At 39.0% G+C, this 11,728-nt stretch overlaps 1 protein-coding gene across 3 annotated transcripts; it reads right to left on the minus strand.

Annotated features, from left to right (window-relative positions):
- Window positions 1-831: 831 nt before the first annotated feature.
- Window positions 832-11,728, minus strand: Morf4l2 (mortality factor 4 like 2). Of its 3 annotated transcripts, XM_071606668.1 has the most exons (5): window positions 11,620-11,728; window positions 8,901-8,990; window positions 6,040-6,230; window positions 3,428-3,529; window positions 832-2,172 (listed from the first exon to the last, which is right to left on the minus strand). In XM_071606668.1, exon 5 carries the CDS (start codon window positions 2,146-2,148, stop codon window positions 1,282-1,284), a length of 867 nt encoding a protein of 288 aa, XP_071462769.1. In that variant the 5' UTR covers window positions 2,149-2,172; window positions 3,428-3,529; window positions 6,040-6,230; window positions 8,901-8,990; window positions 11,620-11,728; the 3' UTR covers window positions 832-1,281. The 3 variants fall into 3 exon arrangements, with proteins under 3 accessions (XP_071462769.1, XP_027790451.1, XP_027790448.1); XM_027934650.3 differs by lacking the exon at window positions 6,040-6,230; XM_027934647.3 differs by lacking the exons at window positions 6,040-6,230; window positions 11,620-11,728 and adding an exon at window positions 10,340-10,443.

Consider the following 11,728-nt stretch of genomic DNA (forward strand, 5'->3'; position numbering starts at 1 on the left):
AGCTAAGACACACAATAATCTTAAGCCTCTGCTGAAAACATGGTAAAAACTTCTCTATAATTAAATGCTCCTCAATACATCCATTTTGAGTCTCACTTGTTTCTTGCTGGGACCCTGAATGATCCAGTTAGTATTAGAGGTGATTCTTCTTTCCACATTGTATTTTCCAAAAACATTGACAATAATACTTTTCTTGCTAAACACATTAAAGTGTTGTCATGAAAAAAACTTGGTTTGACTGGGAAATTTTCACTTCAGTATATAATTGTAAACATAGGCATCCAGTACTACCTCTGTGCTCCAGAGATCCTCTATCTGGAATTCCCAATATTTTATTGAAGGAATTAAAAAATGGGAATATGACACCTCCACTGGTATTAGGAAGTCTAACATTCTTGACCAAAAATCTGCAAGTATCTCTGATGGACACAATACTTAAGGTGGGTAACCATGCCACATTGAGAACAGGGGAAATGGCTTCACATGGCATACACCTGGTTGCCACACCTAGCAGGAAAAGGAAGTCTTTCACTTGGAGTCAGAACTCTTCAGTGATACCACCTAGATCTTTCCTGGGCTTAATGAGTTAGCCTCAGTAACATTAAAAGCACACTGCAAAATTTCTTGCTTTGAAATTTAGAAACAAATTTTATTTAAGATCTGAAATACAATTCCTAAAATATCAACTTCTCCAGAAAACTGTGGCTACACAATAATGCATTGCCTCTATCATGTTAGAACGTGCATTAGACTCAAATACAAAAACCATGAAACAAACCACCATCCTTCAACAATTTGAGCAAAGATAGAATGCCTAAGGAACAACATAGATGGATTTGCAGAGGATGGGCTGTTTTACTTCAAGCACCATAAAAAAAAAAGAGCACAAATGCATGGGTTTTCAGGTATATACATTAAGTTGAACCTTTGGCACTAGGAATCAGGGCGTTTCGTCACATAGCATTTAACACATATTAGAAAATTGTGTAGTGTCAAAGGGATAGAACCACCAGCATTCAAGCAATGTTGTCAACTAGGCAATAAAATGTTCTACTGAATGTTTTCTTCTTTATCTAATTACTGCATACACTGGTAGCAACTTTGAAATGAGGAAAGGAGCTTGTACTCCTTTTATTTTGTTTAAACAGAACAGAAAACAAACTGAAACATAAGCCCTGTTATACATTAACAATTTTAAAGAACATCAATTTTACAAGGAAAGGACTAAGAACAGAAAGTGTTTACAGATACCAGACATAATAGTGAGTGGTCAGTAGACCCTCACAGGGCTTTGCGGTGGTACTCAGCAGAAGCCACTTTGTAATCACTGGCAGTAAACAGAGATGCAGAATTCTTTGCCAGGTATTTTAGGAAATCATGCAGATAGCCCAACAATAATGCAAGGCTCTTCTCATCAAGGGGCGTATAGGCCAACATTGCTCCAATTCTTACAAATAATCTCAGTAGGTGTGGCGCTCCATAAACCTGGGACATTGGCGCATCAGGGTGGGCCAAAAGGATCTCAGCATACTGGGGCCTCTCAAATTTGTACAGCAGCTGAGTGCCCAACATCACATTGAAATACTCTTTTATTCCTGCCACAACTTCATTAACCGCATATTCCTTGTTATCAACATTCCCCTGTGATTTCTTACAATTGGCATACTCTTCCAGAATAGCATCTACATTCTTCTTAGCTGGGAGCTGAAACAGCTGCTTCTGCCTGGTGACCAAGTCCCAGTCTTCCACGAGCCATGGTTTTAATTCTTCAGGAATCTTCACTTTAACTTCCATTCTATTCTTAAATGCCTCTTCACTTTCCACAGTGGGGTCAGCCCGGGCCCTTTTCTTCCGTGGGGGCTGGGGTGCTTCACTGGTACTGCCACCATCTCCATTTCCAGGGGTCTTCTGTTTGTTCTTTCTTGTCTTCCTCACAGATCCCGAAGGGGGGTTTTCTGCAGAGCGACCCCCCCATCTTCCTGGGAGAGCTGGCTCAAGATTCTTTGGCTGTGGAGCAGCTGTCTTCTTTCCTGAGGAGGCCCCTCTCATCTTACTTCTCTGCATGTTGCTTCGAGTTGGTTTTTTAAAGTTGTCTTCTTCGGCAGATTGTTGTCCACGAGTTTGAGAACCCTGCTTTCTGGAACTCATTCAACCCTGTTTTTATTCCAACCACTGTAAATATAAAGTATTTTACTTGACTGTTTTCTATGGTAACCTTTATCTTCATAAAAGCCCATAAGAGCAAAATACATGCTAACTGTCTTGGAATTTGGATCTCATATCCTATTTCAGGACCATTTATTAGTAACTTTCTACCTCCTCCCCCCATCCCACTGCTCATCAAATATGCCCATAAATTAGTTCTTCAATGCCATCCATAATCCAAGGAAGTAATTTTAGAGAAAGAAGGAATTAAATGGCAAATCATGAAAGGAACTACAGTTGAAATTAATTTAGCTGACTGGAGGCAATATAAGAGTAAAGGTTTTGTTGGTAAGTCCAGATAGGCCTGAACTACTCTGATGACAGTGAAAACTGGAATTCTTCAGAAATTACAGAACTTATACTGAAGAATATGGTAACTGAGGAGAGGAAAAAGTGTAATTATCCTGTCATTTTAAGCCTGGGTAATTATTAAATTAACTAAGAATGATTTTAAAGGTTTGAAATCTGCAGAAAATAAAAGCACCGGTAATTCATTTGGTAATCTATTCAGTTAGTCATCTAATACTGCATATCTGCTTCCAGGCAAATACTATAAGTGTGAGGGATTCAAATATCTAAAGTGACAATTATAAAATAAGACTAATACAATGATAGTTATAGGCATGGAATTTTTTTTCGAGCACAAGAGGCATATGATACCACTTTTGTTGACTACTCGCTGGAGGTGAAAAATTGGTGAGGGAAGAGCCAGTGATGACAGGTGGAGGACAGGTGATGAGGTCATTAGTATTTTCACCAAGTGAGACGCTATATACAGATGGAAAGTGACTTCAGGGGAAAGAAGTTTAGTGTTAGACTTATTGCATGTGAACTGTGCAGTTAAGCATGTGACTTTAAAACTCAGGTGAGAGTTCAGAGCCAGAAATGGAAGTTTAACAGTGGTTGTTATTTAGCTGGTAGTGGACACTGAAAGTAAGTGAAATCTTTCAGGGTTAAGAGAGGCAGAATTTCACGTATGGAATACTGGAAAACCTAGGGAAGAAAGATACTTCAGGGGTGAGAGACAACAAATGAAACACAAATGTTGAGTAGCCACAGAATTAGGAGAATGTTATTTTGGAAGCCAAAGAAATGGAGAATTCCAAGGGAAAGAGATTATCTAAACTGAAAAATTGCAGGAAGGAGAACTAATAAGATAAGGATGAAAACAGTCTCCTACTGTTCATATGGTGTGACAGATGAAACAATTCCTTTGACTTACACAATCTTCCTTCTTTCCCTTCCAAGAACTCCTAGTGATTTCCCAGATGGAATCTTACAGATCTTCTGGGATGATCTGGAAGGATGAAGTGAGAGACACAGCCTAGAAAGGAAACAGGTATCTGCAATTAAGATAAACTTTTGTGAAGTCATCTAAGTGAAATACCTTTTATAAACATGGTATTCAATAGAGGTGAAAGAAAATACAAGAGTCAGTTTATCAGACGGACATTTATTCCAATTAGGTTCCAACACAGAGTTGTGAGACCTTGGACAAAGTAAGTATGCTATCAGCCTCTTCCCATTTATGCCTATAACAAATTATTCCTAGCCTTCACAGGCTTTTTAAAAAATTACATGAATGTGATGTGGCTGAACTGCTAGCACAGTATCTTATAGGGATACCTGCACATACAAATGTAGATACAAAGATGTCTGCTGTAGTGGGGTTTGTAACATGGAGGAACTGGAAACCTACATATTCTTCAGCTTGTTAAAGTCAGGGAGATTCTGAAAAAGGGATGAAGACTGACCAGCCTTCAGCTAGGTATCTCCAGTAATAAGTTTCATCCAGAGAGGGTCACCAGCCAATCAATAACCCTTAAGACTCCTGTGGGCAGTTAAAGGGTAGGCCCAAAGGGGAAACCAGTTAAGATATGCTTGAAAATGAGAGCCCTGGATTAGGAAAACTTTTTAGTATCACTAAGCAAACAGTACCTTCTAACTGCAAGGACACAAAGCTTTGGGCAGGCAGTGAAGGGCAAAACCAACCTTCAAAGTAACACAATCTGTGAATATGATGACTTGCCCTGTGGGAATCAGAAACCTGGTTGAGGAGGATAGACACAGCATGTAAAGATTCAGATAGTGGTGTGTATCATGATGTTATCCCTTTCAAAATGTTTCTTTTTAATAAAAAAATGAATTTGCTATGAAAAGATAAATGGTCATTAGCAATTCCTTACTGAGAAACTTGATAGCTGAACCTACTACATACACTTGCATACACTGCTTCAGGGATCCATGACAGACATGGATCTCTGTGCCTGTCTTCACTAAAAAGCTGCCATTATTTATCACCTTTTTTAAACTGAGTGTTTGAGTTTCATACTGTTAATATAGCTTACTCAGCATACCTACTCTTTGTCCACCAGGCTTTAACTAAATACCAAGAAAAGTCCCACCTCCTCTCTAAATCTTTCCTATCCTAGACCATTTCCCCAACCTCCAAAACTATATGAAACTGTATTATTCAATTCAATTTGCCACAGGGCTTGTACTATACCTATCCTACTTCTTGCACAGCAGCACTTAATTAAGTCCCTAAAATGGAGATATAAACTAGGGGTAACAGTCACTTTCCCATCTGCTTCAGAAATTGAGAAAACATGTTTATATTTGCTACAGTTTTGCTTTAATTTCATAAGTTTATTTGGTCTCTACATTTGAAGAAATTAACTCATACAATTAAACAACAGATTTCATAAAAAAAAAAAAAAAAACTATTGTAATGAATCTTTTCCCATGTTAAGGTTATAACACATATGCTTTCAGAGCTGTTCTGAATGGCATACCTTAGCCACTCATTTTCTGGAAATAGTCTGTGTTCTACCAGCTATTCATCCTTTAACAAATTATTTAAACATAGTACAAACACTTTTGGATAATTTCCTTTTGTTCCTATAAGACTATAAGAAGCAGATTTAGGGCTGGGTTGTGGCTCAGTGGTAGAGTGCTTGCCTAACATGTGTGAGGCACTGGGTTTGAGTCTCAGCACCACATATAAATAAATAAAAGTCCATCAATAACTAATAAAAATATTTTAAAAAGCAGATTTAGTGGGCCAAGAGATAAAACACTTTTAAAGCTCTTAATGTTGCCAAAATTTCTTCTTCCTCTATATTATATCAATTTATAATCCTAAAAATAGCAGGTAAAAATGTCAATCACAGTTCGGTGCACAAATCCCCAGCAACTCTGGAGCCTGAGGCAGGACCACCTGTTCAAGATCAGCCTGGGGAATTCTGCAAGATCCTGTCTTTGGGTTGGGCATGTGACCCAGTGGTAAAGTCCCCTGGGTTCAATCTGCAGCACAGCAAAAATCATATCCCATACTTTGGCCAGCAATGGAGAATCTTCACTTAAAAATGTATAAATCTGCTAAGAAAAATGGATCACTTTCATTGTTCAGTGGGCACCAACATTTAAAAAATGTCCACTGTCCATTTGTTTTTGTCCTTGAGTTCACTGGAGGGCCCCAGAGATTGAATCCAAAGGTGCTTAACCACTGAGCCACATTCCTGGCTCCCCTCCCCTTTTCTTTAAATTCTAAAGGTCTCACTAAATTGCTTAGAACCTTGCTAAATTGCTGAGGCTGACCTTGAATTTGATCCTCCTGCCTCTGCCTCCTGAACAGCTGGGATCACAGGCATGAACCACCAGGTATGGCTCATTCTACAAGTGATTTCAACACTTGTAGAATTTATTTTGGGGATGTGGTGGGTATGGGTGTGTACTGTGATTGATCTCAGGGGTACCTGACCACTGAGCCACATTGCCAGCCTTTTTTTTTTTTTTTTTAAGAGACAGGATTCTCACTGAGTTGCTTAGTACCTTGCTTTTGCTGGGGCTGGCTTTGAACTTGTGATCTTCCTGCCTCAGCCTCCGGAGCCACTGGAATTACAGGCATGCACCACTGTGCCTGGCCAGAATTTCTTTTGGCAAATATTTCCCCCTTGGGTATTCTTTTAGTCTGATTTTAGGATTTTTAAAGTTCTATATTATCAGATGGGTAGTTTTTCCATCTAAGTTTAAAAATTAAGAACAAAAAATGACATTTTATAATTTTAAATATATTCACCTTAAAAATAACTACTTTAATTTTTATTCATAACAGAAATATGTAAGTTCATTTTTCCATACCTTCAGCAACACTCTTTTTTTCTTTCTTTTGTTTACGGTGCCGAGGAACAAATCCAGGGCCCTGTGCATGCTAGGAAAGCTCTCCAGCACTTAACTACACCCCAAAATACTTCTTTTAAAAGAAGTTGTTCCCCCCCCCAATCTAACACTTAGTAAGGTACTTTCATTTGAATTTTTTAAAAATATTTTATTTTTTAGTTGTAGTTGGACACAACACCTTTATTTCACTTATTTATTTTTATGTGGTGCTGAGGATGGAACCCAGGGTCTCGCACGTGGGAGTCGAGCGCTCTACCGCTGAGCCACAACCCCAGCCCTTTTCATTTGAATTTGTGAGGTACTGAATTCTCTTTTAGGCCATTTTATCTTTTTTCTTATGAGTATTTTCATTACCTTTTCTATGAGGTCTTTTGCTGCTTTATTGATTTATAATAATTATGGGTTTTTGTATGTTCAAAATATTTCAAGTGCTTAATGATATCATACTATGAGACCGTGTGAATACGCATTATTTCATTATCACAGACAAAATTGGTCAATATTTTCCTTTGTGACCTTTGGCTTTATGTCATGCTTAAGAAAAGGCTCCAAAACCAATATTGTGAAAGTGATTTCTTATGCCTTCTTATAGTTTCCCTCAAATTTATAACAATCTTTTCCTAATATTCATTACTGAAGAGTCCATCTTTTCTCCAATGATTTGAAATGCTATTTCACAACATTTCAAATTCCCAAAGTAATGTGAGTCTTTTAAGGTACCTTCTTCCCAATGATTTTTGATTATTTAATTTTAAAGGTATCATTGTGTTGAGTCCATCCACGTCGGTGCTATATTTTAATGTTCTCACACCAATATCATGATGGTTTAATTATCAGCTCAAGACACAAATACTGCCCTAGAATAACACTTGGAAATGGGCACCAAGGATGTTGATGCAGTATTATTTGAAATAGCAGAACACTGGAGTAAATCTACAAGGATATCAATAGTGAATTGGCAAAATAATGTGTTACAATTATAATATTGAATATCATGCTAGTTAAGGGAATGTCACTACAACTGAAATCACAACTCTTATGAATAGACATGAAGACATTCAAGATAGTACACAAGTCTGGAAGGAAACAGAGCAAAATGATAAAAGTGATTAATTCTAGGGAGAGTAAAAGGTGGTGAGAAAAGTAAAATTGAGTCTACTCTATAATTTGTAGGGATATCATTTGGATCGAATTCCCACCTTCCTTCTAGATTCTGCCCATCCTTAGAGATCCAAGTCAAGGTCTTCCTCTTTGAAGCTTGCTCTTTCAAATCACTTTGGCCCTTGCTTTCTCTGAGCTCCTATTGACCTAATGGTCTACCCTCCCCCATCAGCTTTTAATCATTCCCTAAATGGCCTCATGGAAAGGGGTTCTGAGCCTACCCATGTAATTTATCTCTTCTACCAACCAGGGAAGGACCCTCCTATAAAACCTAGCTTTCAAAAGGGAGGAAAATAAAGAAGAAAAAATACTGTGGCTTCATAAGAAAACACAGCTGTCAAGAGATGGGGAAATCTTCCCTCCCCTCTTCATGTAAGCAATCGGCCATTTGTGAATCAGACTCCAAAGGCTAACATCTTTTGTTTATGTGTGTACTAGGATGAGTGTAATTATAAACTCCTACAGTCTGGTGGAAAAAAACCTTTAAATTCACATGTGCCATTGTTAGTTACATTTACATCAATTTTCTGTTTTGGATGCTGAACATTTCCTTTGTTTATCAGATTTTTTTTAGTCTGAATAAAGAGGAATAACATAACAACTATTAGCAGAGTGAATATGGTATGATTTGCTAGTTAAAATTATGGCTCCTGGAAATTATCTCTGACTTTTTTAGCTCACTGAATATAGTTAAAAACCTTTAGATTGTTAGAATAAGCCAGAAGCCATAATTTCAGAATTCTAGTAGTAACTGCTTTTTCTGGAAAATTACTGAAATCAACAATATTAATTTTCTTTCATTTCAAAAAAGAGGTATCCATTGTTTTAGAAGTGTTTATAAGTGTCCACAGGGAAAACAGGATGTGTTACGTACTGTCTTGGTTACATTACATGTAATCCCCTCAACCTCAACAATCACATGAAGGAACTATTATTATTATTTGTATTTTACACACAAGAAAGCTTAGGTACAAAATAAATATTATTCTCAGGATTCACAAAGTTAAATGGCAGAGCCAGAATTTAAATTTAGCAAGTCAGTTATTTAATTTCAACCACAATACTATTCTGCATCTGTAGCAAAGAAATAAATAATGTAATATTTGGATATGTAAAATTACTGCAGGGGATCCATTTTAGTATCTTTTATTAAAGGATATAAAATTATGCAGCCTTCAGATGCTTATTCACTTTCTGTACTAGAGGCAGCAATAGATTTGCCTCCATTATTCCTTTTTCAGAATTTACTTTCCAGATAGGAGGCTTATCTTCAAAATATTCTTGGACAGTTAAGAAGGTTATGTGGTATTTTCTTATTTGAGCACTGAGGCCAGGAGAAGGAAGGCACTTACCCAAGGCTCTGTAATCAGGGGTGGTTCTGCAAACAGGATCAGATCTCCTGATCCTTACTGTAAGGCAAACTTAGCTTTTCTGATGGTGATCTGGAAGGTCAAACAAAGGGACAGGAAAGGACATAAAAATATATGAGATGATGATTTTCTTCTTCATGAGCCAATGCAATTTTATCACACACAAAGGACACCAAAGCTGATAAATAATGTAAAAATGATTTTCCCCTTTCCTGTGGTTATATTTTCAAATTTACTTTGTTGAACCTTTATCTAATTTTTGAAAAATGTTTACTCTTTATTAAGGATAATCTCAAATGAATAAAAATGTAGAGGGAACAGTATTACAAACCCACGACGAATCCATCATCTAGCTTCAGTAATTACCAACTGAAGGCCATCTTGTTTCATCTGTAACCCCACCCACTGCTCCCCCCGCCCTGACTTTTTTAGCTCACTGAATAGCTTATTTCTGTATAATGAAAAATTCCAAAAATATACCAAGGAAAACATTAATATAAAGAAACCCATCTACCCTTCACTCAGCTTAAATGATTATTAATTTAGAACCCCATTTTTTTTTCTTTATACCCCTCCTCCCCATTTCCTTCTACCGCTGAAATTTTGAAGCAAATCCTAGTCATCCAACATATTTTGAAACCAATCTCAATATATTATTTAATCCTTAAGCATTTATATACATATATGTCCACAAAATAGACAATTTGAAAACATAACCACAATCCCACTGTAATGTCTAAAAAAACTGACATCAATTCCTTAACAAACATCAAATATCGAATCCGCGTTCAAATTTTCCTGATGCGTCTTAAATGGGTTTTTACAGTTGCCTTGCTCAAATCAGGATCCAAACAAGGCCTACTTATCGCGCATGGTTCATCTCTACCTCGCTCTCGTTCCCGATCTCCCCCCTCCCCCCATCTTTTAACTTTTCAATATGGGAAAATTCCAATCCCCGCGGTATGAGGCATTTCTCAGGTAGCACATTATTTCATCGGTAAAAATTAATTTATCCCTTTTATCTTTAATTTCTTCTAGGAAAGATGATATGCAGAAAAGGCACTATAATGAGAGTATTTACATCAACTATAAATTTTCTCATTCTGTTACGCGAATATTTATCTCCGTTAACAATAGCAAATTATCTTTAAGAGCCAGGCTTCTTATTAGGTGCCTTCTACGCACCATAATACAGTACACGTCTGAGTACACGTCTCTGATGAGGTAGATACTATTATTATCACCATTTTACAAACATGGAAACCGAGACACAGAAAGAACAGAAGCCTTGCCCAGGCTGGGCGTTGGCGAACAGGAATGAATCTAGCTCTGCCGATCGTAAAGCCACTTGCTAATCCTGTCTATATACACGACAAGAAGAGGAAATCATCGACCCTTTTTCCCCACCCCCACCCCGAAACCTGAAACGAGAATCCAGTTCTTTCCAGCAGCCGACGTGTGATCACTGCCGTCCCTCCAACCGCCATAGTAAAGCCAGGTTTCTCTGGCAACTGATATCCATAGGCAGACACGTCACTCTGGAGGCGGGCCTATGCCCATCAACCAATCACAATCGTCTTGCCTAAGTTTTAGAATGTTCCATAACCAAATGATTGGACCACCACCCCCACGTCAGCAGTGACACTTAGCCGCAGTAAAGGCGGGTGCTAGCAACCTGCTTCTTCATGGTTAAGGCCTGAAACCAACCAACCATAGTCTTCCTTTAGTGCGAGTTTTAGCCAATGACGTTCCCCCTCTTAGGTTCTTAGCCCGCCCTCCGAAGCGCGACAGCCGTTGGGTCATCAGTCTATAGGGCAGAGTGTTCACGTGGCCTATTTTCACGACCCAGAGTTCCCCTGACCAGACCAGAGGGGCTTTTTTTTTTTTTTCTCTTTCTGGCAGGGAGGCATTATGGGTTTGTGCCCCTCCCCCAGCTGGGAAAGGAAGTGTCTACGTGGCCTGCGGAAATAGGATAGGCGGAAATGAGCTAAGGTCCCCGCGAGTGGGGAAGAGCGAGGTCAAAGTAAAGCCACGCCCCCGAGCCTGTTGCGCAATTCTCCGAGCAGGGGTAAAAAAAGGCGAAATCGAAGTTTTGATGTGTGTGCGCGAATGGGGGTGGTGAGTGCCGCTGGCGTGTGGGCCAGGGTGTACAAGCGCGGGCAAGTTCGCGTGGCCTGGGGGGTTGGGGTGTGATCGCGCTCCAGCCGTCGTGGCGCCGGAGGAGGTGGGTGTGCGCAGGCGTCCGCCCTAGCTTTAGGGCGGGGGTAGAGGAGAGTGAGTGTGTGTACGTGAGCTCCTCTCTGTTGGTTTTCTATCTGTATATGTTTGAACGGCAAGGAAAATAATTTAGGCAAGGTGGTCATAAAAAAAATGGCTTTTGTTCAAAGTAGCTCGGCTACCCTACCAATTTGATTTTAGACCCTGAAAGTACACTTTCCTTCCACATTTTTCTTTTTGCCAAAATCCTATTCTAAATTAGTTCTCCAATAGTTCAGAATCATACCTTCCCATTCCCATATTAGCAACAACAAGGGGCGGCTTCAATTCTCTAGTATCCTCCCCTCTCCTGCCCACCCCCACCCCGCCCACCAAGTTGCTGGCAGTTCTCTTTGCAAAAGTATTTTCCAGTGATACATACAACACACTTCCCTTCCCCTCAGCTGGCGATCCCAAATTCCTGTGATTGCCGAGTTTCTCTTACCTTTTTGTTCCTGGTCTCCAAGCACTGTGTCCTTCTTCAAATACGCACTCAGCTAATTTTCCAGAAAGTTCTCTGGGTAAGGTTTATACCTCTCAAGCCTGCCGCTAGA

The sequence above is a fragment of the Marmota flaviventris genome, chromosome X (assembly GCF_047511675.1).
Source record: "Marmota flaviventris isolate mMarFla1 chromosome X, mMarFla1.hap1, whole genome shotgun sequence".
NCBI lineage: Eukaryota > Metazoa > Chordata > Mammalia > Rodentia > Sciuridae > Marmota > Marmota flaviventris.